We start from the raw sequence: 27991 nt of genomic DNA on the forward strand, positions 1-27991 counted from the left end.
CCAGCAGTCTTACGCAGCAGTGCTGTGTCTGCAGGTGTACTCCCTTGGACGAGAAATCGTATTAGGTTATGCCCTCCTCTCTACTGGACTGAAGCCTGCCAGTGGTTGACCAAGGCCATGGTGAAGCAAGTCTGACATAGCACTGAACTTCAAGGCAGATGGGTAGTAGTAGGGCTTTTCTCTTTCTGTTACAGGACACAGTTTCTGCCTTTTCTCCTTCTGTTACAGGACACAGTTTCTGCATTGTTTTTACAACCTTCATAAAATAATTATGCCCAATCTAAATTCAGCATTTGCTCTTCACCTTATTATCTAATCGACATTTTTGTCCACTTACAAGGATCTCTTTTTCTGTCAGGACTGATGCCCTGATTGTACTCCCCTTTGAATGGAACACAGTCATACCGTCTGGAAACCACTCTTCCTCATGCTTTGCACTGTGGAAAAAAATCAGGTTTTTTCTCATTTCTTTGTATCTATACCAGCTGCTGGTTCCCCTTTGACAACACACCTTTATGTCTTTAGAACTTCTCACAGCCGATTTTGGACGTCAAGAAACGATACCTTTCCATGAACCCATAGTGTTTTCTTCAACAGTTTACACGAATGTTAGGAGGGACCCTAAAGACGTTTTTATGAGAGTCACGATGCCGAGGGGAGCTCTACACCGGGAGAGAACCCGGCACCACGGCACGCTCCCCAGCTGCTCCCTACACGGCGCAAGACGCCTGCCTCGGGTCTCGGGAGGCGGCTCTCGCCGTCCGTGGTTCACCTAGCGAGAAATGGGAAACTTCTTCGTCAGCGGACGAGCTCTGGTTACCCGTCATTTCCTCGGGGGGAACTTCGAGCCCCACCACCGCAAAGAAAGCGGGCGCTACAGGCGTCAGAGCTCCTCAGGGGCCGGCACGACTGCCCGCAGCCCTCCTCGCATCGCCTCAGCTATCAGGCAGCACCATCCTCCGCGCCCGGCCCCCACTGAAAGAAGGAGCGGCGGGCCCGGGGGAGGGCAGCGGAAGGGAGAGGTGTGGCAGTGGCAGGTGACCGGGTCTGCGAACAAGATGGCGCCGGCGGTGTGGGGGTTGAAGAGCTTGGTGTGGCAGAGTGAGTGCGGAGTTTCGTTGGGTGTCCTCCTCTCTCGTCTGCCTGGCTGGGAGCTACCTGGGGCCGCTTGGTGGGAGATGGTGCAGGCCGGCAGGGAGCTTTAACCGCTCAGGCACCGCCTCCTCGTAGTGCGGTGCGCTTGGGGTCGGGGGTTCCGTGGTCGCTGAGGTGGGGCCGGGGTACTTCTTGGCGCGGCTGGAGCCGCGCACCGTGTCGGAGCTATGGCAGGAAAACGCGGTTGCTAGGAGAGCTGGCTTGGGCCAGCCCGCGCGGCTCTGCGGGGAGCCCGGTATGCGGCACGGGCTGGAGGTGGCTGCTCTTCTCTGGCTGTGACCGAGGGTGGGGGGAGGCGGCCGACCCGCCTTGTGGCCGTGCTTCGGGTGCCTGTAGTGATAGCACTTGCGTGGAAGCGTTTTTGCCTTATTCCAAGATAAACTATGTAGGATATACACAATCATACCAGCTCTTAAAAGAGGTTAAGTCAGCTCTTCAAGGACTGCCCTGTTGCTTGGAAATAGCAGTTTTGTAGAGTGCTCCCGGCTGCGGGAGAGGCTCTCTGGTTCTCTGTCACTGAGAGTGGTACTCCCCCTTCACGTTGGATTTCACGGTTTTCAGAAGAAAAAGCTATTGGTGTCCCAAGATACTCTCGTAAATGAACTGTAGGATTTTATTTCCATGTTTGGGAACAGGTTCTTCTGGTGTTTGTTAGAGAAAATGAAGTTATAACTACTCCCCATCTTACTGGAGTATAAGTACTTCAGGTAGTGTGAGACTTCTGGGGAAGGGCAGCCACCTCCTGCCGCACTTCGTTGTGACTCAGTGAGCAGCTCAGCCAGCCTAGTGACTGGGAGGTTCCTGCTACCTTCTCATCTGTGTTTTCCACTTGCACCTGCAAGCTCCAGTCAGCTTGCTTGTGTCACTGGAAGAGAAAACAGAAAAAGGGGAGAAAGAGGAAAGCAGGCTGTTTATGTGGTGTTCAGTTCTCATTTGCTGAACATCTGTACCCTGCTTTCATGAGTTTAAAACCTCTCCTTTAGGAATCCCTACTTGTGCAGCTGTGCATTTCTTGCTTTGCTGTGTTAAATCGTTTGTGCCTTTGATTGTAAAGTGTCTGATTTGTCTGGTAATGTTTTATAGAGCACTTAGACCTTAAAAGGAGGGAACCTGATCAAAGTGTTAGGGGGTCAGCATGGTGTATAAAGACTTTTGAAAATGGCATTGCCGGTGCAGGCAAGACTGTGAGGAAGAATGTTGAATAGTAAGTAAAGGTGATGGTGAAGCAGGGTGAATAATAAAACATTTATACCGCAAACTTTCTAAATATGAATCTTCATCTGAAGATAATGCTTTTATTATGAAACTCGTTACTCTTGTCTTTCTAGGACTACAACAGTGAAGATTTATTAACTAAGTTCAGACATTTTCTGGCACTTTGTGTATGGATAATTCAAGACCATAAACTGCTGCTTTTTAATGTTTTGGCAAAGGTGGCTTTTTTAAATAATTTTTTTTAAAGGCTGTTTTGTCTGAAAATAATGTTAATGATGGCGATGCTTCATGTAGCAGCTTGTTGTCAATGTCTGTGAATAGGGAAAGGAGTTACACCTGTGTTGTGTGTACAAAAAATATTGTATCTGTGCTCTGGTATGATTTTGTTAAAACCCCTTCTTTTCATCATGATAGCCCTGTCTGTAAGGTGCAGTTTTAGACTCAATCTAAGCAGAAGTGTATGACAAGATTACTTCATAGGTTTGTTTTCAGTTAAGTTTCACAGTTATGGGGCAGGTGAACCTACCTGCATTAGGAGGCAGTAATCCTGCGGATAAAATTCACTATATACTACATGTCTCTGTGTGCTTATGTAAATAAGGTTATTTCAACAAGGAATTCTGTCTCCAGGGTTTATCTCTGTGTGGTTTTTGTTGTTTCTGTTTTGTTGTTGGTTTGGTGTGTTTGGTTTTTTTTTTTAACTTTCACATATGTTCTAGGGTTCTATAACAAGATTCTAGCTTAGCCATACATCTGTATTAATTTGTAAAATGATAACAGCAATTCTGCAACTTTATTTTCCAGTACACTTGCTTGTAGTGAAAGCTGTTTTAGTCCTTTCTTTAGGAAGTGTGTTATAAATGGGTCATTAACTTTGCCAAGGTTTGTTTTTTGTTTTCATTTTCCACATGGGGATTTAGCAGTCTGCTCTTCTGTCAGGTTTGTGTATAGTTCTTACCTGGATTGGCAAGTAAAAATAGAAGAAAAATGCCTTAAACTACTTAAATACATTCAGAGAAAATAGAGAAGGCAGCTAGGATGCATGGTTGGCACGAAATTTGTGAGAAGGAAATGAAAGCTTGGACAGAAATGAAACACTGTTCATATCTAGGTTTATGAATGGTTTTGGTACATTCAGAATGCTTACTTGAGACAAATGAGATTATTTTGAGAGTCTATAAACCAGCGTAAGTCAGTCATCTGGATAAAGCAGCTGAAGGTCGAGGACAAAACAAACAGCCGTTGAAATGTTACAGGGGGAGATACATTATATCTGGTACACTTATAGCTTCGAATAAAATCTTTTTGCTTGATGGAATAAAGCTGACTCCTGCTTTTAATAACTGAAATGAAATTCAAGGCACAACTGGATTATGGAATAAAGGAGCCAACAAGTAGAGGTGCCATGCTTGATGTTGTGCTCACCAACAGGGAGGGGCTGGTTGGAAATGTGATGCTCCAGAGCAGCCTTGGCTGTAGCGATCATGAGATGGTTGAGTTCAAGATCCTCAGGCCAGTGAGAAGAGCATGCAGCAAGCTCACTGTCCTGGACTTCAAGAGACCAGACTTTGGCCTCTTCAGGAACCTGCTTAGTAAGGTTCCATGGGATATAGCCCTAGAGGGCAGGGGGGGCCAAGAGTGTTGGTTGATACTCAAGGATCACCTGCTACAATCTCAGAAGTGTTGTATCCTGACTAGAAGGAAGTGTGGCAGGAGGGCCAGGAGACCTCCATGGATGGGTAAGGAGCTGCTGAGGAAACTTAGAGGGGAAAAAAGAAGCTTATAGAAGGTGGAAGCAAGGACAAGTGGCCTGGGAAAAATACAGGGATATTGTCCAGAGCCAGGTTAGGAAAGCTAAGGCCCAGTTAGAATTAAATTTGGCAAGGAATGTGAAAGATAACAGGAAGGGCTTCTATTGATAAGTAGCAAATAAGAGACAGACTAGGGACAATGGGGCTACAGAACTGATGGACAGAGGAAGAGCAGTTGACATCATCTACTTGGACTTGTGCAAAGCAGTGGACACTGTCCTGCATGACATCCTTGTCTCTAAATTGGAGAGACATCAATTTGATGGATGGACCACTCGGTGGATAAAGAACTGGCAGCTATGACGGGTGATCACTTTTCCCTTAGTGACATGGTTTAGTGATGGGATTGGCAGTCCTGGGGTAATGGTTGGGCTCCATGATCTTAAAGGTCTTTTCCAATCTAGTTGATTTTGTGTATTGTTCAGGTTTATTTTATAGGCAAATAAGTTAATGTACTGCATGAAAAGTACATTTGGATTTTGGACAAGGCTCATTGCCAGTTGATTTATTGTTAAAAACTCTCTGTAATGCTCATTCCTTGGTAAGAGTGTTCTCAGAAATTATGAAGGTTAATTAAATATTCATGAGGCTAAATATTTATTCTTACACCTTGCGTACACACCTAGGAAAATGTAAGTAACAAATACATGATATAAAAGTGACAGGAAAAAATGTGCCTTCATTACATACTAGAATATTACCAACAAGTACATCTCAGTAGGAACTCTGCAGTGGTAAGCATTTTGTAATTTTATAGAGGGTATATCCAAAGAAGGCATTTGGGTCCCTGCACCAGGCCAACAGACCTAGAACTTTTTGAAAATTGTGGACTGCGTGTAACAGGAAGGATGCTGAATTGGAAGCAACCCAGAAGGCAGGTGTGAGGAATGATAATGGATTTCGGGAGTTGTACAAGCAGAAAAAGGTTCAGGAGAACTGAGCTCGAGTTCTGCTGTTTAGCAGCATGAACAAAATGCACCAACTGCATCCCACTCAAAACGTGCTTTGTGCTTAAATAATTTTTATACCAGTGTTTTTGTCAGTTTATTAGATACAGTGGAGTGTGAGGGTTTTTTAAGTTGTAACCTGAGCACATTGGAAAGCTAAAGCAAAAAGACCCATATTTCAGAAAGAAACTTGTGTTAGTGTGAAAAAGTCTGTGTAGGACATCTTTGTAAAATATAACCATGAGAAGCATGAATCGTGATGTCTTGGGAGCATTGTGTGCTATGCAGTTGGAGTTGGTGAAACTGAAATGAAGGCTGCCTGAGCAAGTAGGCCCAGATGAAGAAACTTGAAAATCTGAGGCACTGGAGGTTAGGGGCAGAGATGGAGTATGTTTTGATGGTGTCATGCCAAAGGAACCTAGACAAAAGTGAATATACTAATATTTCTAAACACTGACGAAATAGGTGTGCTTTTTTTTGTATGTGCACCTACTGTTCTGAAGCTTCTTACTTTTTTTTTTACTTTTTTTTTTTTTTTTTTTTTCTTTTGGCAGTAATTGGAGTTTTGATTTATTTCTTCTTTTGGGAGAAAGATCCAGATATTTTTGTAGGCAGCAGTAGTCATCAGCTTAGTCTGAAATTCTGCTCTCTGGGAAAAGTGAACAGAATAATTACATGTCTTTATTCCTGTGTTTATGAGCATATGGTTTTAAATAGTTCCCCAAATACTCTGACTTTTAATTAATACATCCCACTGTTGTGAGATCAAATCTGCGTTAGCCTGATGACATAACTTAGGAAAGTTGCAACTTGGTTCTGGTGATCTTTAAAAGCTGTGGATCATAACTAGATGCTGACTTTTATTGCTGAATCCTGTATAAGCCTTTTAATTGATACTTCTCCCAAAGTCGTCATAGGAGGAAAAGATAATGGATACCTATTTAAGGTAACTTTCAGTTCCTGAAAGACGTGGTATTTTCTTAGTCTTATTCTGGAATTCTAGAGGAATAACAAGGACATCTGAAGTTAGCCTGTATTTTAAAATAGGTTTGTTCGTGAATTTGTTGTTCCAGCTGCATTTATCTTAAAGTAGCTTAAATTTTTTGCATATGCGTGATCCATTTAGTGGAAGAGTTCAAAAAACAGAAAAAATAGAACCCAAGTGAAATGGTTACAGGCCTGTGGTCATTCAGGCTGATTATTATGGAGCTGTTTATTATTAGCAAAAATGAAACTTTATGTCTATATTTTTGAAGTGGGTAGGGACAGTTTGTGCTAAAGAATTCTGTGGAGGTATTTATTTGTGGTTTGTTTGGATTTGTTTTGTGTTGGTTTTTAATTTTTAGTTACCTAAACATACTAGTCTTAATGGGTGAAGTAATATTATTTTTTAGTAACAGTTTGATTCCTCTAAGTGGTAAACTATCTCTGCTTCTTACAGAGCTAAAATCATCAGTATTTGAGGACTGCAAGAAAGAGGAAGAATGGAAGGTATAATTTAGTGATACTGTTTGTAAGAATGTTGGAATCACTTGAACAAGTAATCTGTATCTCTGAGAACAGATAAAAAAAGTATCATTTAATAGCTGGCACTTCAACTTAGAATTATTTTCTGTCCAGTTGTTGGATTTTAGTTCTCTTAACTCAGTCTCTGTATAATATATAATGAAAACTCAAGGTCTAAAGTCATAGAATGCTTTGGGTTTGAAGGGACCTTAAATATCAGCTAGTTCCAACCTCCTGTCCTGGGCAGAGACACTTTCAACTAGATCAGGTTGCTCAAAGCCTCGTACAGCCTGGTCTTGAACACTGCCAGGGATGGGGCAGCCACAGCTTCTCTGGGCAACTTGTGCCTGTGTCTCATCACACTCACAGCAGAGAATATAGTAAGAGAAATGGTTACTTGTCTTGATTGTTTTTTAAATTTTGGGAAAAAAAAAATGGAAGCTGTTTCTGTTTATCTTTTGAAAGACTTGTACTTTATTAATTTCAAACATGATGCTGCTGTGTAATACACGTGGAGCAGGGTTCAGCAGTACGGTATCAGTTAGAACTGCTTAAGCTGTAAAGCAGTTTTGCAGTAGGTAAGTATGGACATATATAAGCAGGCTATGGGGTAAATTAGCAGGAATTCAAAAGACCTGTGTCAAAGTGAAAGTTTCAAAATACTTTCTAGAGGGAGTAGTGGGGACAAGTTACATTTACAATGCAGCTCATCTTTTGAAGTCCTGTATGCAGAGAGCTGCTTTCTGATGCTATTTAATTTCCCATTGCAAAGTTGCTATATGTGGGTGATGATACAGATACCAGCTATATGCAGGTGAAAGTGCAGAGTAATAAAACAGATTTCAGCTTCAAATTTCCATGTCAAGTTGTTAAGGAAATAACATGGGTTTACTATAGTCGATTAATCTGTCTGAATACTTGGGGATTTTTTTAATTAGGTAATGCTTTTGGATGATTATACTACTAAATTACTGTCACTGTGCTGCAAAATGACTGATCTGCTGGCAGAGGGTATCACAGGTAAGCATTATTCTTTTTAATATACAGATGCAATATCCTGATAAGAAAAAGGGGAAAAAATAAAATTGATGGTACCCTTGTAAGAAATTGTGTTAATTTTGTTGATGAAGACAACTAGCAATGGGATATTAGACTAGCAGACTTTCTGGTTGTACAGTAATTGCCCAATTGAGCATTTTCGTTATTTGTAATGAAAAATCAGATGTTTCTCTGCCTAAGAAGGCAAAGCCTTTTCTTCAGTAGTATTTCTGCTAAGGATTGCAGTAAGTTTGGGGTTGTTTGGTATTTGTTTTTAAGCTTATTAAAATTTAGCTTTGGTTGGGTGTGGGATTTTTTTTGGGGGTGGGTGTTTGCTAATGTCAGCAGTGGGGTAAATGAGAAAGATACCTGTCATGGAGTGATCTTAAGGATATCTGTTAGTTGAAGTTAAGGAAAAATGAGTTCATTTAAGTATTATAGGAATATTAGTAAAATGTACAAATGGGCAAATTATTCTCTGCATTTCTTCCTAATGTGTTCTGTAAATCAGTAATATCTGCTGCTTCAAATTCATTTATGCTCATGAACAGTAGAGTTAAGAGGGCAGAAAAACTCAAGTACTGAAGACAAAATGAGAACAGGGGACAATAACAGGCAAACTGAGAGGCATTTCCAAGCAATGGATGTGATAGAGACAAGAATTTAAATTTGATTTCTATGTTGTTGAGATATATTTTAGCCTCTTCTGAAAATTAGAAAGCTTGCTATAATAAAAAAAAAAACCACAAAACCAACCAAAACTTGAAACGAAGTTATATCAATGATTTACTGTAACTAGAATAAACCCATAAGCAACGTTAACAGTAATCAGATATTAGCTACTGTCAAAAGTGAATAATAGATAGATTGTGATAGATCTCAGTTCTGCAGTGTGCCTGTTTAGATAATACTTTGTTTTTCTACAAGTGTTTTTAAAAATGTATTTTCTCTTTAGCAAATTTCATGGGCTTTTCCTCCCTAAAACCTAAAAAAAAAAAAAAAAAAGTAGTATGTTTTTGCTATCTTAAGAAACTTATTGAAGTTGCTTTTTATGATTGACCTTTATGTAATGTTTGTTACTGTATCACCCTGCCAAACTCTTTATTTGCCCATTTTTGAGATTGAATACAAAATGTAAATTATCTCTTTAATTTTTTTAATTTTTTATTTTATTTTTTATTTTTAGTTAGTTTTAGGCTTAGAGTTTTAGACACACTTTTGTAAGAGAGTATTTTATAGACTTGGTTATTTTTTCCACAAATAGAAAAACTCTGTTTATTCCAGCTATTAAGTATAATGTAATTTTTCTGGAATAGTGGTGAAGCTGTATACATTTCACTTTTTGTAGTGTGTTTTAAATCATAAGAAATACTACTTATCCTTTGTTAGAACCCTTCGGTGAACATGTATCCTGTTCATCAGTAGGAAACCTATTTTTTAGTGAGTATGCTACTGAAAAGAACCTGTCTTCCCACATCCAGGTGTCTGACATTACTTATCTTCCTTGTTCTTCCCCCTCAAAATTACTGAGCAACATGAATCACTGAATTCTCAAGCTAGTGTACTGCAACACTATATAGTAATGGCTTTACTAAACAGAGAAGACCAAGAATGGAGTGAAACTGATTTGATGGAAAGGTCTAATTTGTGCCTGCCATTATATTGAAACACAGTAACTGCGCAGGAGATAGGCAAACAAAGGACAGAAGAGGCTCTCTAGTCCAAAACAGTGCCTTGCATAGTTTATTTCTCATTTTCCTTCATTGTGCTGGAAAAAGGAACAATCCTGCTGAGTCAGTTCTCTTGCGAGATAGTTCATACTGGGCCCCTTGATTTGAGCAGGTTTGTATTGCCATACCTATTCTGTGTGAGGGTGAAACTCTTCTTGTGTACAACAGCCAGGAAAAAAATTAGTCGTGTAGATTTAGGTGGCACTAGACTGAGAGTTGAAAAAGTCTTGTGGTAACTTGCTCTACTGAAAATAATAAACAAAAAATCAAGGCTAACCATTGCCACCAATTTTGTGGACAACTTGATAGGTGTTATTTTTATCACTTCTAAATTAAAATATGTATGGTACTTTCCAGGTATACTTTCCAGGTGCCTAAAGCTCTTAATAATAAAAATGTAATATTTCTTACTTTATAGTGGTGGAGAATGTATATAAAAACCGTGAGCCTGTCCCACACATGAAAGCAATATATTTCATAACTCCCACCAAGAAGGTTAGTATTTTAAAGAAAGTGTAGCAAGATCTTTCAGACTGAAAAAGCAATCTTATTTTAAAACAGTCTGTGTACAAATGTGTACAGCTATATGGTACTGAAGTTTTGCTTTTTGCATGATACTCCTCTGTGTGATACTTAATTTTCCATGAGGTAGGGCATGCTGCAAACGTGTACCTTTTCATCAGTGGAAGCACTGTTTCATTGCTTGCTTAGTGGTCGTCTCACTGAGAGAGATGCTGTCTCAAAAGAGTGATGCAATAACGCTGAACAACAGGAGTCCAAGTAATGGCTCTTATTAGAGATTACTCTTACTACCTAAAATTTCTTGAGAGAATAAATCTCAGCACAGAGGTGGAAAACAAGCCAAGTATCCTACTTTGTGTGTTTCCTGAAGTGATCCTAGTGCACAACTGACTGTAATTTTTTATTATTCTTGGTCTGGAATTAAAATCTTCTTCTTGAGTTTTTTATTATATGTTGATTTGTAGTATTCCTGAGTGGTACTGCGTAGTTAACAGGGCAGGAGGAGAGGAGGGAGAGGTTTGGTTTGGTATGTGGGGAAAAGCAAAAAACTAACGTGTGTTCTTTTTTTTTTCCTTTTTTTTTTCCTTTTTTTAACTTATTTTTCCTGCCTCCCTAAGTCTGTAGATGGACTTATTGATGACTTTATCTCTAAATCATCCAGCAGATACAAAGCAGCATATGTCTATTTCACTGACTGTAAGTAAGCTTTTCTGTTGTAGTTTGGTAACATTATATAGGTAAGTAAGTAGGCTCCTCAGCTTTCTTTAGTGTAGTTTAGTATGTGAAAATTGAGTCATGTTTCTTGAGAGGATAGGAGATTCAAGTCATTAACCATATTTGGGTTGCCGGGATGTGGTCACCATGCTGTATGGCAACGATAATTTCTTGCATGATTACCAAACAATGTTGCTTGTTCTCCACCTCAGCTTTTAATTTAGGTAATCTAGTTTTATCTTTAAAGTATTCACGTCTTCTCCTGTGTTACAGAGTATGGAAGAAGACAAATCAAGTAAAACTATGTATCTCATGTAAACTAAATAGTACTCAAAAATACAAATGCGTAAGAATTTTCTTTAGGAACAGTGTTTTGTAGTGGGCTATTTTAGGTAGTTCCTTCAGACTTGAGACAGCTTTTTCCTGTCCCTAAAAGAAGGTGCCTACTTAGCCCTTGCATGCATGACATATTGCAAAGCAGAGACAGTTAGTGCCAATGAGGCTTACGTGACTGCATATGCCTCTGCAGACAGTCAGCATGACTAAAGCTCCATGTAAAGAAACCCAAATGTGCTGCTCTGGGCAGAGATGGAGTTGTGGCTCTCTGTGGATAGGCTGTAGCTGCTACCACGTGTTCTCAGAACAGTTAACCAAATTACTGTCAAAACCACCTTTGTTTCTTGTTTGATTTTATGCTGATGAAGCAGTTCTTGTTCTGGAAGAATACTGTTATCTTGCTTTATGTCCTTTGTTGCAAATGTTCAAGCTTTCAGTTTGAATGCTTGCCAGAACTTTTCATATCAGGAGTTAGAGAAACAGCACTGTCATTTCCAGTATTTGTGTCATCCAAGTAGTGCATAAATTCAGTTTCTAGAGTGGAATCCATTGTAGCCTGAATACATTTGCGATCTATAATTAAATTCCATATTTCTGTGTCTTGCTATGTACACATTATTTTTCCATTTAACGTTTTTGTGGCTTGGGAAAAGTTTTCTCCTATATATGAGAAGAAATAGCAGAAAAGTTTGCTTTGATAAATCAAATATCTTTCACTGCTGCAGACTGCTAATGAGTGTTCTACAACGTTGCTTACCAAAAGCAGATAAAAAGAATTGCCAGCGATGCTTCTTGAAAAAGATCTCAAACACAAAATATTGATCATACAATCATACATTCTTTTTTACTTCAGGAAGATTTAGCAACTTTTTACTGTATTACTGTAAATTAGTTCTTAATTTGGAATGGTTTGTTCTGAATGCTGTAAAACTTCTGAGTGAATAAACAGCTGTAATATGCACAAATGACTTATAACTACCATCTCTCTCCTAGTTTGTCCTGACAACCTCTTCAATAAAATTAAGTCTTCCTGTGCAAAATCAATAAGGAGATGCAAGGAGATCAACATTTCCTTCTTCCCATATGAGTCTCGGGTAAGTTTCATTCCTTATCTTGACAGCTGAAAATAGTCTGGAGGACTAATTTCACGTATTGATGACCTGCTAGAAAATGATTAAATAGAATCTAGTTCTTGTTTTTTTTAGCTGACACTGCATGTGAGACTTGTTGCCATTTTGGCATATTTCCAGTGCTGGCCTGTATTTTTCCGATGAAAACAAATGCTTTTGTACTCAGAGGCTTACTGTTTGCACTTGATCTCTTTGCCAGACTTGGAGTCATTTACAGTAGAGAGGTTAGAGAAGGTATCTGTCCTTTAGGAAAAGTAAAGTATTCTGGCTCATCTTTAGTAAGCAGTAAAGTTTGTTACTGCTTATACTGAGGTGTTCTTTTGACCACAAATGGATGAAGAGAGCTGTAGGGGAACGGAGCAAAACCACAGTCTCACAAAAGACAAAGCCTGTAACAACTTCATGAACTCTTTCTTGAGAGCATTCACAACCCCCCTGGGCAACCTATTCCAATGCCTCACCACCCTAACAGGAAAGAATTTCCTCCTTATATTCAATCTAAACTTCCCCTGTTTAAGTTTTAACCTGTTACCCCTTGTCCTATCACTACAGTCCCTAATGAAGAGTCCCTCCCCAGCAGGATACTGGAAGGCTGCTATGAGGTCTCCACACAGCCTTCTCTTCTCCAGGCTGAACAGCCCCAACTTCCTCAGCCTGTCTTCATAGGGGAGGTGCTCCAGTTCCCTGATCATCCTCGTGGCCCTTCTCTGGATTTGTTCCAACAGTTCCATGTCCTTTTTATGTTGAGGACACCAGAACTGCACACAATACTCCAGATGAGGTCTCACAAGAGCAGAGTAAAGGGGCAGGATCACCTCCTTCGACCTGCTGGTCACGCTCCTTTTGATGCAGCCCAGGATACGCTTGGCTTTCTAGGCTGCAGGCGCACGCTGCATGCTCATGTTCATTTTCTCATCGACCAGCACCCCCAAGTCCTTCTCCGCAGGGCTGCTCTGAATCTCTTCTCTGCCCAACCTGGGATTGCTCCGACCCAGGTGTAGGACCTTGCACTTGTCATGGTTAAACTTCATGAGGCTGGCATCAGCCCACCTCACAAGCGTGTCGAGGTCCCTCTGGATGGCATTCCTTCCTCCAACATATCAGCAGAACCACACAGCTTGGTGTCATCAGCTGAGGGCACACTAAATCCCGCTGTCCATGTCAGCGACGAAGATGTTAAACAAGACCGGTCCCAACACCGATCCCTGAGGGATGCCACTCGTTGCTGGTCTCCAGCCAGACATTGGGCCATTGACCACAACTCTTTGTGTGTGGCCGTCCAGCCAGTTCTTTATCCACCGAGTGGTCCATCCATCAAATTGATGTTGCTCCAATTTAGAGACAAGGATGTCGTGTGGGACAGTGTCGAATGCTTTACACAAGTCCAGGTAGGTGACATCAACTGCTCTACCCCTGTAGTTCTGTAGCCCCATCATAGAAGGCCACCAAATTGGTCAGGCAGGATTTCCCCTTAGTGAAGCCATGCTGGCTGTCACCAAGCACCTTGTTGATTTTCATGTGCCTTAGCATGCCTTCCAGGAGAATCTGCTACAAGATTTTGCCAGGCACAGAAATGTACTGTGATACTCTGGTACAGTCAAGTCCCTAACTCTGTCCCCTATTGGAAATTGTACAACTAAGTGTGGATGTTTCCCGCAAGTCTTCCTTGTATTCTTCAAACCTTAAGACCATATCAAAGGTCAGAACTCTTTTGTATACCAAGTGGCAGGTGAATATAGGGGTGGTTGCTGCTATCTAAGCCTTACTGTTTCCTAGTTTGACAGCACAGATGTTTTTACACTAAAGGTGTTTTATTATTTAGATTGAGAAACCGTCAGAGAATGGCGCAGCTTTATATGCTGAGAACATCATACGATACAGAATATTGCTTGGGTCAGTTGGCATCGGCTGTCTCAGCTGTGTGCCCTCCCAGCTTCTTCTGCACCCCCAGCCTGCTCACTGGTGGGGTGATGTGAGAAGCAGAAGAGGCCTTGACTCTGCTTAAGCATTGCTCAGCAGTAACAAAAACATCCCTGTGTTATCAACACAGTTTTCAGTACAAATCCAAAACGTAGCCTGTGCCAGCTACGATAAAGAAAATTAAGTCCATCCCAGCCAAAACCAGCCCAGGGATATTTTTCTAAAGTCAAACATAGGCAGATTTTAATTTCTTCTCATTTTTAGTTTAGGTTTGTATTCTCAGTATTTTGGGTTGTGAGAACATTTTGAATCTGTTTCAGAGGATCAGAGAATGCTAACTAGTTTTCCTAATTTAAAATCTGTGGGCCTGCTTTCTGATGTTGTATGAGTAAGTATCAGACTGTGGTCTGGGCAAAGTCCAAGTGATTATCTACTAGAATGAAACCAAATCTTTATCTGAATGGTTGTTCTTCTTTGGCTGTGTAGTTACAGAGTCCATCTGAAGCTGGAGAAAATCCGTTTACTGACAATGAGATTTGTTCTCATGTTTGCATTCTATTTATTAAGCTGTTGAAAAGGTTTTTCTTCTGTGTCGCACTAAACTTCTGTCAAGGTTTAATGTTTTTAAAAAATTTCAGCCCTTGGAGATGAAGTCTTAATATAATAAACACATAATATATAAAATTCTATTTTAAACAAATTTACCTTGGTACCTTCTATGATCATTCTGGTATTGCATTGTATGGGTCTGTATGAGAACACTGGATGGTATGTAGTTCTCCCTGACTTGCATCCTTCCATCTGTACAGACAGTAAGCAATTTGAAAAATATAGTAAATTACATAGGGGAGGAGCGTAATAGAGGAAAAGAGTATAAGAACAAGAAACATGAGCTTAACAGGACAGAGAAAGAAGATGGAAGTGGTTTTGTTGTTGTGGAGTGTTTTGTATGGTATTTTGCTCTAGCGTGATTTTAAAGTATTAGCATTTGTTTATAAAATTTAAGTCTTTTTTTTTTTGTCTTTTTTTTTTTTTTGTTGTGCTTTGCATAGGTATTTACTCTCAATGTTCCAGATGCGTTCTACCGCTGTTATAGTCCAACTCTGGCTAAGACAAAAGATAAAGATGCTGTTATGCAAGTAATGGCTGAACAAATCGTTACCTTATGTGCCACGCTAGATGAGAACCCAGGAGTACGATATAAAAGGTGGGGCAAAAATAGTGTCACATAGTGTAGTTGCTTTCACTTACTGGACTTCTCACATTGTTTGGTAGTAGCCTGAGGCTGCAGCCTGGTTTCTTTTTTTGTGGATTAATTGGTTTTAATCCACAGGTCTGAAATAGGCAATGACATGAATTTGTGAAGTGTAAGCAGAATTATTTTTCTGTGTGTATTCATATAACAGTACTTACTATACCCTGGTTTGTTATGAATTGTTTATGTTTTATCAGTAGAAATTGGAAATAGTTAGAATGGAGTTTGGAAACTGCTCATGAAACCAGAGGCTCAAGCTGTGGAATTCTTTCTGTTTTAATGGTAGCATTTTAGTGGTTTTGATGAGGAAAATTTAAGTTATTTTTGCATGCTTCCTTTTTTCCCAGTGGACCATCTGATAAAGCCTGCAAACTTGCAGAACTGGTTGAAAAAAATCTTGAGAATTACTACAAAACTGATGAGAAAAGCCAAATAAAGGTAAAAAGTGAGCTAAAATGTTTGCTTATTTTTTATAAGTTTGGGGGCAAAGGAATAACGTTTAGAGTATGTTTTGACAATAGATTGTACAAAACCAGTTTTTATTTATTAATAAAGGCAACTAGTTGCTATTTAGTTGGGTTTTGAGTATGGAAACAACTTAGAGGTCGTAACTGAAACAATAAGCCTGTATATAAGCAAAAGTAATTCATTCAAACTAAGCGTGCATGAAAAATTGGCCCTGTGATAACATAGGGGATGATACAAGCCTGAGGAAAAGTGAGTAACTTGTTTTAACGTTGCCTTCCGTAAGGCTGTGGAAGAGGGTTATGTGGAGAAGGGACTTAATTGCAGAATTGAAATGGCTTCTATTAAGGGATTTATTGTCCACAAAGAGAGAGCTTTTCACATACATAATGTTTTGATCTGTCACTATAGATTGGGGCAGATTAGGGCAGCTGCCGAAATGCAGAAGTACGGGGTATACCATTCTGACTTAGCGCCATGGCACTCTGTGACAGAAATAAATGTACCTGGTGCTACTGCCGCTTCACTGAACCCCAAAATGAAACTTTCAATTGAGTAGTTGGATGTGAATCTTTCTGTATTGCAGAACTGTATAGGTAGTCTGCTCTGAAATACAAACATACTTATTTGTGACAAGTCAGTGGGAGGCTTGCTTTGTTTGTTTTTCCTATACATTTTTGTTGGTTAGATGAGATGACTGAATGCATTGCAAGAGGCTAAGAGCATTGCTTTTAAAACGGGTATTTATAGCTGCTGTTTTCTGGTTATCATTCAAATGTTTGCTTTTATTTATGTTGAAAATGAACACTTGGACTATACTTTGTAGGGATTTTTCAGTTATATTTCTGAAAATGTCTGCAATGCTGTAGCTTATTTTAAATAGACTTAACATGCATTAACTTTTTACTGTCTGTATTAACTTTACATTTATTTCATGGCTTTCTAGGCTAAAACCCATTCCCAACTAATAATAATTGATCGTGGCTTTGACCCAGTGTCAACTGTCCTTCATGAACTCACCTTCCAGGCAATGGCATATGATCTGCTACCAATTGAAAATGATACTTACAAGCAAGTATTTAAAGAAAAAAAAAAACCTAAACACTTTAGTCTTGATTAGAAAATCTATGGAATTCTTTAGCTGAATTGCATAATAGCAATATTAGCTGCTTATATTCTATAAGGGTTGCTTCACTTATTAGTCTTTCCTTTTGTATTTCTAACTTCCTCTTTTTGTTGACTTCCTCATTTACTTGAGATTAGGTAAGATCTAATTAGCTTTTTTGCCAAGTTTGAGTCTAACAAATTCAATTTTTTTTTGGTTTTTTTTTTTTTTTAACAAAGAACATTGTACTAAAAAAGCTTTAGTAGTGGATGTTCAACTTCTCTACCTTTTTTTTCATATTCTCAACCTTTTTGGCCTAAAAGGCAAACAAGACCAGTAATTACATACTGAGAAGAAGCTTAGCTAGTTCTAGGGAGCACTTACTTTTATAGCTCTGGTCATACAGTTTTTATGATTGTTATAATTTACATGTTTCTACCCTAAAAGCACGTTTAGTTAAGCCATAAGCATTATTTTATCCGTGTTTGGCAGTGACATGTTTTTGTGTAAGGTATGCACTTTGTCAGGTTGTTCTGACACCCAAGATACTGGTAAGACTTGGCTTTGTGGTGACCGACTAGAGCAAATGAGACCTCATCACCTCAGTGTTTAGTTAAGCAAGGAGGAATAGGTATCTTCTGTCAAAAGCTTTGGGTGAATGTTTTCAAAGAAAATGTAGAGTTTGATGTATCTGAAATTTGGTATCTGGGTATGAAAAGGTATCAGAGTGTTTTCTAAGCAGTCATGATCTGACTTTCACAATTAATCTTGTAATTTTTTTTTTTTCTTCTTTTCTGCTCTCTGGCCATATACACTGTGAGTTTCTGTAAATGTGAAAATGTCATGTAGTGTGGTTGTGGTTGCTTTATACTTTTGTTTGTAGAAAAGTAGTGGCTGGTCTGTAATGCTATGAAGCATGGCTCTTGTATACGTCAAGTAATTAGTCCTACTTAGTCTCTCTTGTTGGTGAGTGGGACTTGGATTTTCTTCAGAGATACAAAATGTCCTGGAATAGATAAAGCTGTGCTTTGTAATCTCAATGTGTATTACTTTGCATGCAGTTTGCATTTGAAGCCAAAGGGAGGTTAACATTGGAAGCTGAAGAGAAACTGAGATGCATGTAAATGTATGATTGAAACTCTGTTTACTGTTGTTTTAAAAGAATGTCCAAGAAGCTGTTGCCCCAAAGAGTCAGTTTAAAAGTCATCTACTCCTTCTATGTTCAAAGATGTAATCTGTGAAATCCTATGTAAATTATATTGTTGGGCCATAGCTGTGTTACTGGGGGGGGGGGGGGGTTGGAACGCAAACCAAATAACTCTCTGAATTTTTGTCTTGGAAGATACAAAACAGAAGGGAAGGAACGGGAAGCAATTCTGGAGGAAGATGATGAGCTCTGGGTGAAGATTCGGCACCAGCATATTGCAGATGTGATAGAGTATGTGAATAAAATAACAAAAACTAGTTCAAAATGCAAGTTACAGGAGTCTGAGAGTGAATGTATTTGAGCTGTTAATTAGGAATGCAGGCAGTAGTGAAGATAATTTACAATATAGACTGCAGCCATTTAAACAATCAATGCTAGGGAGAAAACATACTTTGTATACTTCTGTACGTACTTCTGGTTTTCAATGTTACTGTAAAGTGTGTGTGTAAATATATATAATATATATAAAGTATATATATCTATTAAATATATAAATATATATAAAGTATACAATTTTACTATATCTTAATTATAGTTCTTGAGGGAAATGGAAATAGAATTATTTTCTAAAACGTGTCTTCAAATCTGTTAAATCAGAAGGGATAATTTTGCATAAAGTACTAGCAAGTTATTGCACCAAATGATGTGCTGGAGATACTGTAAACAGAATGTTTTAAATTAAATGTGTTTTTTGTGTCAAAAAATACTCTTCTGTGAAGCAGACCTGTATTTGAAACTTTTGCTTTAATTCAGAAGTTCTTCTTGCACATTTCTGTTAAGATTTTAAGTGAAGATGTTAAATCTGTAAGAACTGTGGTACTGTTGCATTTGATTACTTTCTTTTTATTATTTTTTTATTTTTCATCAGGGAAATACCAAAACTTTTTAAAGAAGCTTCATCAAAAAGAAAAGTAGCAGAAGGAAAAGTAAGTTGCTTAAATTATTAATTATTGTTGTTTTTCCTGGTAATTTAATTATTTTCAGCTGATCAGATCGATGTAGTTCATGGACACTTTACAGAAATTAAGGCTTATCTCACTGGCAGTTTTTGGAGGGTGTGGGGGACCAAGGCTGCAACGGGGGGGGAAATAATGTTAAATATTGGGAGGGGGAAAACTTTAACCTGTGTCATTTCTTCACAGGTATCAATATCTGCTCTGACCCAGTTAATGAAAAAGATGCCACTTTATCGTAAAGAGATTAGTAGGGTAAGGGGTCCTTTGTAACTCCAACTTCACAATAAATCATTTTGTACACTGCAGTTTTGTGTGTTGTTGAAGTCTAGTTCTATCCTGTCATTTTCCTGTTAAGTGTGCTACATAACTTTTCTCTAAATAATATGTCACCTGTAAAATTGTGAGAAGAAAGCTTATTTCCAGGTGGTTAGTGTGTAAAAAAAACTAAATTATTTGTGTGCTTTGAGGATGGAAGATAGCTGTTTAATGTTATGAAAGGTATTACGGGAGTTCATCTTTGTGAAGGATAAACCACAAAAAATATGCGATGGTGCTGAAGGATAGGCAAAGGGTTGACACTTGTAACCAGTAAAAATGATTGCTTCATGTTTACAAAATAAGAGCAAGTTATTGCAGCTTGTAATAATTTTTTTTGGTTTGGTTTTCTAGCAAGTTATTTATCTTAACTTAGCAGAAGACTGCATGAGCAAGTTCAAATCTAACATAGAAAGGCTCTGTAAAACTGAACAGGTACGTTGAAAAAAACCCCACATACCAAACAACAACTTGCTACAAATGTGACTTGTTTGTAAGAATAAATGCTTGTTTTCAACTGACAACAGTAGTGTGTCTCTTGCCAATTTTTTGGGGGGGTTGTGTGATCAATTATTGAGAGAGAAGCTTTAAAGCTAAGTGAGATATACAAGGCTCTTACTCTGCCAATAAAGGACTTTCGTTTGTTGTCTTTAAATATGGCTAATTTGCATAAGGATAATCTTTGTTTTCTTTGTTCAAAACTATTACGAAGTTGCCTGACTAAAAAGCAAGTCCTTTTAAAATGTCTGGGGAAAGCACCTGCTAGGGTGAGGCATTGCATTGTGCTGCTAATGTTGAGTTATACCTTACAATTTTTATTTATATGAATTCTAAATATCAAACAGTTCAAAATCTGAGTGTTAGGTAGTATTATTATAATGCTGTAACTATTGAAATAATAGTAACAAAGACTTGTCATACTGAGTTTAAATTGATGCAGCTTGACAGTTTCCTGAAACCTATCGTTTCATAAAAATTTGTTTCAAAACACAGAAGTGGTGGGGTTTTTGTTTGTGTGTGTGTTACTGTTTTTTTTAATGACTACTCACTAAACCATGTGGGTTTGGTTTTTTTTTCCTTTGTTTTGTTTTTTCCTTTAATTTAGGACTTGGCTCTTGGAACTGATGTAGAAGGTCAAAAAGTGAAAGACTCAATGAGAGTCCTCCTACCAGTTCTGCTCAACAAAAGTCATGAGAGCTATGACAAAATTAGAGCTATTCTCCTGTACATCTTTAGCACTAATGGTATGATAAGCTATCCTACTTTGTTGTTTCTTTCAGTGATATGGACTTCAGCTCAAGTTTTGGGCTACTTCAAAGTTTTGGGCTAGTATTTTTAGTTAAGCATCTGTATTGGAGGTGATGGACAAGTTTGAAAGAAATACTTTCCGATCTTCTGTAGCTTGTCTCCAATTAGTAATGAGGTATTACTGGTAAAGAGTTCAGACATTCAATGTAAGTGCAGATCTATGCAGTGTTTCAGCATCATTTCTGTTCTTGGATGTTGGCAACAGTTTAAATTTTCTCCTTTTCGCTTACTGTTGAAGCTGTTAAATGGGGAGCTCCGTGTCTATTGCAAGTTGAAAATTAACTGAGTGGGTTAGAATTTCTAGTAGAGGAGGAAGAAACTAGTATAATGTTGGTCTAAGGAATCTCTAATAATACTGAGTTTTGGTCTCAAAAATGGACAAAACTTTATCCAAAACAGTATTGTGTTAAAGTAGTCTGGCCAAACAAAATAAAAATCTTGACTAAGTAACAGCCCAGGATGTCTAAGACAAAACTGGGGTTAAATTAGTCACATGGTTATTAAGTCGCATGCTTTCCTTATGTCAAAGGAACTACCCAGGAGAACTTGGACAAGCTGATCCAGAATGTTCAAATACAAAGTGATAGTGAGATGATAAGAAATTGGAAATACCTTGACGTTCCTGTTATCTCCTCAGTAAGAACATATTCATTTCTTTTGTAATTTTCTACAACCCAAGCACTTGGCTACAGCTCTCTTATCTTGTCAAAGTAAAGTAACTAAAATGTTCCCTCTAAAATTGTCAGCTGGTGACTTGAGCTAGCTGAGTTTGGATAGTGCCAACTTACTCAGTTCCTTGTCTCTGAAATTAGTACTTCTAGCGTGTCCTGAATTCTACAGCTATTAATTGTTCATTGTTACTGTTATTTGCTGAGAATCTTCTACTGATCCCCTTCCCCCCACTAATAATTGGTAAGAAGTTTCAAAAATCCTAATCACTGTATAATATAACCTTGTTTTGAAAATTTTTTTCAGTCTGCTGCTCAGCAGCATAAATACCCAAGGAGGGACCGTTCTTCAGAAGAAACTTACCAGCTTTCTAGGTGGACACCTGTCATTAAAGATGTTATGGAGGTAAATCTGACAAACTAATTAATGCTTGGGTGCAGTGCAGAAACTTACTCAAGTGGGCAGTTACAGCCAGTTTTTTTTAAGTTCCTTAGTATCTTGAGTTACTTCTCAAGTGTTTAACTTACAGGTTAAATACACTTGTTCAGCAAAGTGATCACCTGTACACTGTACTACAGAATGTTAGCCTGCTGTGTGTTAGCAGTGCTCTTTGTAAAGGTGATGCAAGTGAAACTGAAAGCAAAAAGTCTTTCTGAACAGCTTGTCCTGTGTTTGGCAGTGGTCACTAATTTGAAAATCTAGATTTTTTTTGTTTTTCTTTCCAGTGGGCCTTAAAACTCCAAATCTAAACTGTAGATTAGCAGAGGCTGGGAAATACTACTTGCCAGAGGTGTAGTTGCTCTGTTCTTAAACCTCTTCTTAAGTATCAGTTAGTTACCTGTGTTGGACCCAATAGGAAGTTCACTAGACCTTTTGTCTGTCCTAGTACTGTCATTCGTAGATTCTTGGTGACTTTCACCCCATTCATTTGTGTCTTCAGGGGATCCTAACTTCTCTCATACACCACAAAAGAGAAATCAAACATGTTAGGGTCTTCATAGAAGAAAAGCTGCTAGTGAAATCTGAGCCGTTAAATCTGCATTACATTTATAAAGAAAGCATATGTGCTTCCAGTTCCTCAAGAGATACAAAAGACTTGTAATTTTTGAGCATTGCATGGTTTTGCATTTTTTTTACATAAGAGTATAGTTGATGAGATGCTGCTTGCAACTGGCTGTTCTAAGAAATTGCATGTGTTGGCATTGAATTCCAGCTGGACACCCTTACTGGAAGTTGAAACTTGGTGGGTTTTAGATCTGCATGGCTGTTTGAAATGAGTCTCTGTTTTGCCCTTCAGGATGCTATAGAAAACAAACTAGAGTCAAAAGACTGGCCTTATTGTTCCCAGTGTCCTCCTACCTGGAATGGTTCAGGAATAGTAAGGTAAACTGTTTAATTTCCTAAAATATAATTTATGCATTTACCAATATTTGTCATGTATATTCTCAAACATAAAAGTGTGCTTACTAAGCAGTGAAATAACATATTTAAGTTACTAGTCATGTGTAAAATGTATATTTTTTCATCTAAACCATACTGACCTTTGTTGTTTAATAACTCTTGGCTATGTATAGCTTTTTACTTGGAGTATCTCCCTTTTGCTTCCAAGTTAGAAATAACATTTCTATATTCCCAGAATGAGAAGTTTAAACCATTGACCTTTTTAGCGTGAAGCAGTTTCAGGAATGGATTATTGGTATAGTGTGACTTGGGCAAAAAGAATGGTTTTATTTCTCCTGAAAGTTATTTCTGCTGTGGTAGCAGTGGGTGTCATTCTTCAAGGTAATGACTTCAATAAGTTAAAATTAACGTCTCTAGGTTCTCTCATTAGGGAATATGGGCCTGTTGGACATTTGATCCTTAGAGAAGTCCAGAGTAGTTGGAGGTCTTGAAATTAATGAATGTGAAACGGTGTTTTCTGTGTACTTGCATATTTACTGAGTAGTACTGAGAGGTTAGTTTGGGATTTATTGTTTTAGCTTACTATTCTGTACTGTCCCTTCCTTCCCTTTTTAATCCTATGAGCTCTTGAACCTCCTGATCAATACCTGCCAATCTGACAGCTTTGTCACATTTGGTAGGGTTATTTAAATGGTGTGACGGCTGAATAGAGATAGGAGTGTTTCTATCACAGGAATGCTCATTGCACTGATATGCAGGAATTCATAGGGATGGAAATTTATACACATCCTAAAATTGGAAGAGACGCTTGCATTGGAATTTGTATGTTATGGAATAAAAGACAAAAGGTACAGATACATAGCCTTGGGGAAGTATTTTTTCCCAGCCTTGGGAACATAAGGACACACAGTGGTGATCAAGGCGAGGAAACACTGGGGCAAGTCCCTGTACTTTTTAACTGGATCTCTGTCTTATAGGCTGATGCAATGTGAGAATCTTTCAGGCACGCTAGCGAAGAGAGATCAGGGTTGAAGATATCTGAATCTGCAATTTCTGTATCTGTGTTGGTCTATTTTAAGTGCCTTTTCATTTTTCTTTTTTCCCCTGCTAGCTATCTGAATCTTAGTTGGTAACAGCCAAGGTGGTTGTTTTTTGTTTTTTTTTGGGGGTGGGGGGGTGGGTTTGTTGTTGATTTGTTTGTTTTTTTTTCCACTAGAGAATCTGTTCATGTTTAGAAACTGAAAAACTTAAGACTAGCTTTTTCAAATGATCCTGTTATGAAAAATGGCACTGGAATTGCTAGCACGCAGAATTAAGCTGCTTAGTAGAAGTCCTTTGTGTGTGTGTGTAGCATTTTTGATTTGTATTTATTTTCCCCCATGTGCTACTGAATAGTTTCAGAAATACACAAACTTGTTTTCATTAAAATCCTTTGAATTATCAATTTGTTTGTTTTTTCTGAAATGATAATCAAACCAAGAACTGAATGATAGAAAATGTTACTGCTTAAGTCCATTATTTTTACCAAAATTACTCAGTAATGCTATATAAATGTCATCTTATAAAATCTTTCACAGTGCACGCCAGAAACCTAAGGGTAGTTATAAAGATGAGCGAAGGAGTAGTGCAAGACTGATTATATTTGTGATCGGAGGAATTACATATTCTGAGATGCGCAGTGCTTATGAAGTTTCCCAAGCCTACAAGTCCTGTGAAGTTGTTATTGGTAAGCTTGCCTTGGGAAAAAGGGGGTAGGTAGGGATTTACTACATGTGTTTCTGGAAAATGTAAGGATCATTTTTTCTTCCATTCCCTAAGTTGGTTCGGCAAGCTAGTACTATAGCTAATGTCTTTCTTAAAACTATGTGTTTAGAAGTATCTTTTCAGTTTATCTAGATTGCTTGGTGGTTGTTTGTTATTTTTGGTTTTGTTTTTTTGTTTTTTGTTTTTCCTCAAACAGATGTTAAGGATAATAAATGCTGCTGTGCTCTACAGAAGAATCATCATGAATTATGTCAAAGAAACATATTATTAAAGTAGCCTGAAGTATAGTGAAAAGGATTTGAACGAATTTGTGTTTTCTTGCATTACAGCTGGCAAAGCAGTGCAAAATTGGTCTTTTGGGGAGGTAGGGAATAAAAGTATTTTTAACAAACAAGCAAAACAACCAACCCTGTTCTCCCCCCAAAAACCCCAAACAACCAAACCAAACCAAAATAACTTTTTCAGTGTAGATCAGTTGACTTTGCAACATCCTTGAGTTCTTGTCATGTGTTCTTTTCTAGGGACTTAACACAAACCACACCATGATTTATAGCTTTTGCCCTGAAAAATTAAGTAATTGCCCTAATATTAAGATTCAGCAGTAAATGCATGAGTTAGCAGCTGGGGTAGTAACCTGTCAAGTTAATACTTAAGGTGCAGTAAATGCTTGTTTCATCAGCTCCTGTGCTTCAAATAGTAATTTCCTGTAATGCTGTTTAAATTTAGGTGCTAAAGCATTTCCTTATATGTCTATCAAAATGGAGCTCCAAAATACAGATACCAGAGACCTGTACCCATCTCCAGTGGCAGCTGCTGTCCAGGTTCATGGTCATCCAAAGCATTCTAAATTGCCTGTGATGCCTATGTCTAGCAATTCAGTGTAGTCCTGAGTTTCAGAAAGGATTAAATCTATGTACCATAATTCTAAATAAATAAATACTCTTCCTTAAAGCAATGACAACTTTGATTTTTGAGATCGAGAGTCTGTTACTTCAAGATAGTAGGGAGTATTTAGGTTTGGTGTTGTGTGTATTTGGGGTTTGTTTGTTTATTTGTTTGGTTTTTTTTTTGTTGGTTGGTTTGTTTGCTGCTTTCATCAGTGGTGGTTGAGGTAAGTTTAAGGCTGGTCCTACTTCTGAGTTGCAGTTGAAAGACCGGAACAGCAGTGTAGTTTAACAAGACTGTTTCTTCATCTGACACTTGTTTACAAACTCATGGTGAGTTTAGATAACTCTTTTGCTGTAGTATCTGCCACTAATCCTCCACAGCACAATCTTCTCTTTTGCTTAGAGGTTATTCTTGCAGTTTTGTTTGTAATCCTGGTCTTTGAGGGAAGGCACTGACTACCAAATTTCCATATGTCTTACTGCAAGATGAAATCTTCCTGTGTTCCCAATTCAGAACTCAAGGTTTAGTAGCCCATTCAGGCTACTAAAACTAAAGGTTCAAGACAGCCCTGACTTTAAACAGTTAAAGAGTTCACTTTATAACTCTAGGTTGACCCTTCATGGCAAAAGTTATAATGACTGTCTGAGAACAAGAGAGGTAGTTGTTCACTCTGGAAGAATCAAAAGGGTTTTCTTTGCTGCTCCAAACTTGGAATTTGTTGCAAACTTTTCAGGGTGATGCCAGTAAGAGCCAATTTTCTGTAACTGCTATTTCTGTGGAAAAATACTGTTTGTGGCAATCTTTAATCCAGATTGTTTCTTGATTTCAGGTTAAAAACCTGTTGTTAACTCCCCCTTTCACAGAATAGGCACATTACTTGTAGGCTGCAATAAATGCATAGAGCAAAGGTGGCCCAGGCTTAGCTTATATTTCAGACTGGGCAGAGCAGGGACTTGAAACTTCTATCCAAAGTTAAGAATCCCAGTCTGGATATTTCGGTGTGTGTGGAAGACAGACACCGTCTACTTAATGTTGACACTTCTGGTGACACTATATGGTAAAACCTGAAAAAAACACTTTCAAGGTGTTGTACTTAAATTTTCCAGGTACAGTAAAAACACTGGCATGTCCCCAGTTTGTTTGTTTATTTATTTTCAAGAGGGAATGTCTGTAATTCTGACTTTCAGACTGGTACACTTAATAATTCTCTTCTTTTGTCAGGTTCTACTCATATTTTGACACCTAAAAGACTACTGGATGAAGTCAAGAGCCTTAGTAAACCCAAGGATATGGTCTGCATTAAGGATGAATAGAAGTGATGTTAATGATGCATTAGGAAAAGACAAATGATATGTACATATTATTATGGAACTGAGTGTTCTAAATACTGTATCAGGTCACTACATGGTTCTTACTAATGGAATGTCACTTTATAATTTAAATTTGCTGCTTTTTTTTGGGGTGGGGGAGAAGAAGGTAGACAGTAAAATCAACCTGTGTGTCTCTTAGGTTGTATTTTGTATAGTCAGTGTTACACTGTAAGTGGTTTTTCAAAAAGGCTTGTTCATTCCTAAGAAATGATGCTAAAAGTTACTGTGATTATGTATAGACTGGAATTGTCTGAGAACTGTGGAACCTTTCTGTTGTAGAGTGTATTTCTACAAATGACTGAATCAAGGGACTAGGCTCTTATGTAGAGGCTTTGGGAGAAAATTTGGCAATATGAGTTTATGATAAATATATTTCACAGTGTGGTGTCTCAAGCTGTAATATTTTCTGTTAAATAACTCACTGAATTCTTTAATGTATGTAACTGTGAAAAATCAAGAGGTTTTTTTAGGTGGTGGTGGGTAAGGTACAAAGTTAATCATGGAAGTACGAAGCACCTCTAATTTCAATAAATAACTGGAGAAATGCTGTTGAACTGTGCACTGAAGTACACTTTAAATAATACAAGGATTATTACTAAAGCTTTTCAAATAAACCTAGTTTCTTACCAACTTCCTTATAATTGTGTCTACATAGTCTGTCTTAGAAGTTGAATTGCTTGTAATATACAAGTTCCAAAATTTTTAGCATAAATCCAATGTCCGGCTGGAGACCAGTAACGAGTGGCATCCCTCAGGGGTTGGTGTTGGGACCGGTCTTGTTTAACATCTTCGTCGCTGACATGGACAGCGGGCTTGAGTGTGCCCTCAGCAAGTTTGCCGATGACAGCAAGCTGTGTGGTTCGGTTGATACGCTGGAGGGAAAGAATGCCATCCAGAGGGACCTCAACACGCTTGTGGCAGATGTCAGCCTCATGAAGTTTAACCATGACAAGTGCAAGGTCCTACACCTGGGTTGGAGCAATCCCTGGCACAGCTACAGGTTGGGCAGAGAAGAGATTCAGAGCAGCCCTGCAGAGAAGGACTTGGGGGTGCTGGTCGATGAGAAAATGAACATGAGCCGGCAGTGTGCACTTGCAGCCCAGAAAGCCAAGCGTATCCTGGGCCGCATCAAAAGGAGCGTGACCAGCAGGTCGAAGGAGGTGATCCTGCCCCTCTACTCTGCTCTCGTGAGACCTCACCCGGAGTATTGTGTGCAGTTCTGGTGTCCTCAACATAAAAAGGACATGGAACTGTTGGAACAAGC

The 27991-nt window shown here is 38.5% G+C and overlaps 1 protein-coding gene across 1 annotated transcript; it reads left to right on the forward strand.

Moving 5' to 3' along the window:
- The first annotated feature begins 954 nt into the window (after positions 1-954).
- STXBP3 (syntaxin binding protein 3) lies at positions 955-27341 on the forward strand. The gene is made up of 19 exons (XM_057429124.1): positions 955-1101; positions 6570-6619; positions 7573-7654; positions 9821-9897; positions 10542-10620; positions 11968-12068; positions 15077-15231; positions 15627-15717; positions 16691-16815; positions 18192-18287; positions 18925-18982; positions 19199-19264; positions 19682-19762; positions 20433-20571; positions 21165-21271; positions 21611-21709; positions 22602-22687; positions 24283-24431; positions 26579-27341. Exons 1-19 carry the CDS (start codon positions 1059-1061, stop codon positions 26668-26670), a joined length of 1776 nt encoding a protein of 591 aa, XP_057285107.1. The 5' UTR covers positions 955-1058; the 3' UTR covers positions 26671-27341.
- Positions 27342-27991: the final 650 nt, after the last annotated feature.

This window comes from Pezoporus wallicus, unplaced genomic scaffold (genome assembly GCF_028554395.1).
Source record: "Pezoporus wallicus isolate ANWC-B61680 ecotype Strahan unplaced genomic scaffold, APGP_CSIRO_Pwel_v1 contig_593, whole genome shotgun sequence".
NCBI classification, from domain to species: domain Eukaryota; kingdom Metazoa; phylum Chordata; class Aves; order Psittaciformes; family Psittacidae; genus Pezoporus; species Pezoporus wallicus.

Bases quoted from the DNA above. Each gene is read 5' to 3' on its own strand.
- STXBP3 (XM_057429124.1), top strand. From the start codon at position 1,059: ATGGCGCCGGCGGTGTGGGGGTTGAAGAGCTTGGTGTGGCAGA. The intron at 19,763-20,432 runs GTACGTTGAAAA...CCTTTAATTTAG, and splicing joins GGCTCTGTAAAACTGAACAG to GACTTGGCTCTTGGAACTGA. The intron at 22,688-24,282 runs GTAAACTGTTTA...AATCTTTCACAG, and splicing joins AATGGTTCAGGAATAGTAAG to TGCACGCCAGAAACCTAAGG.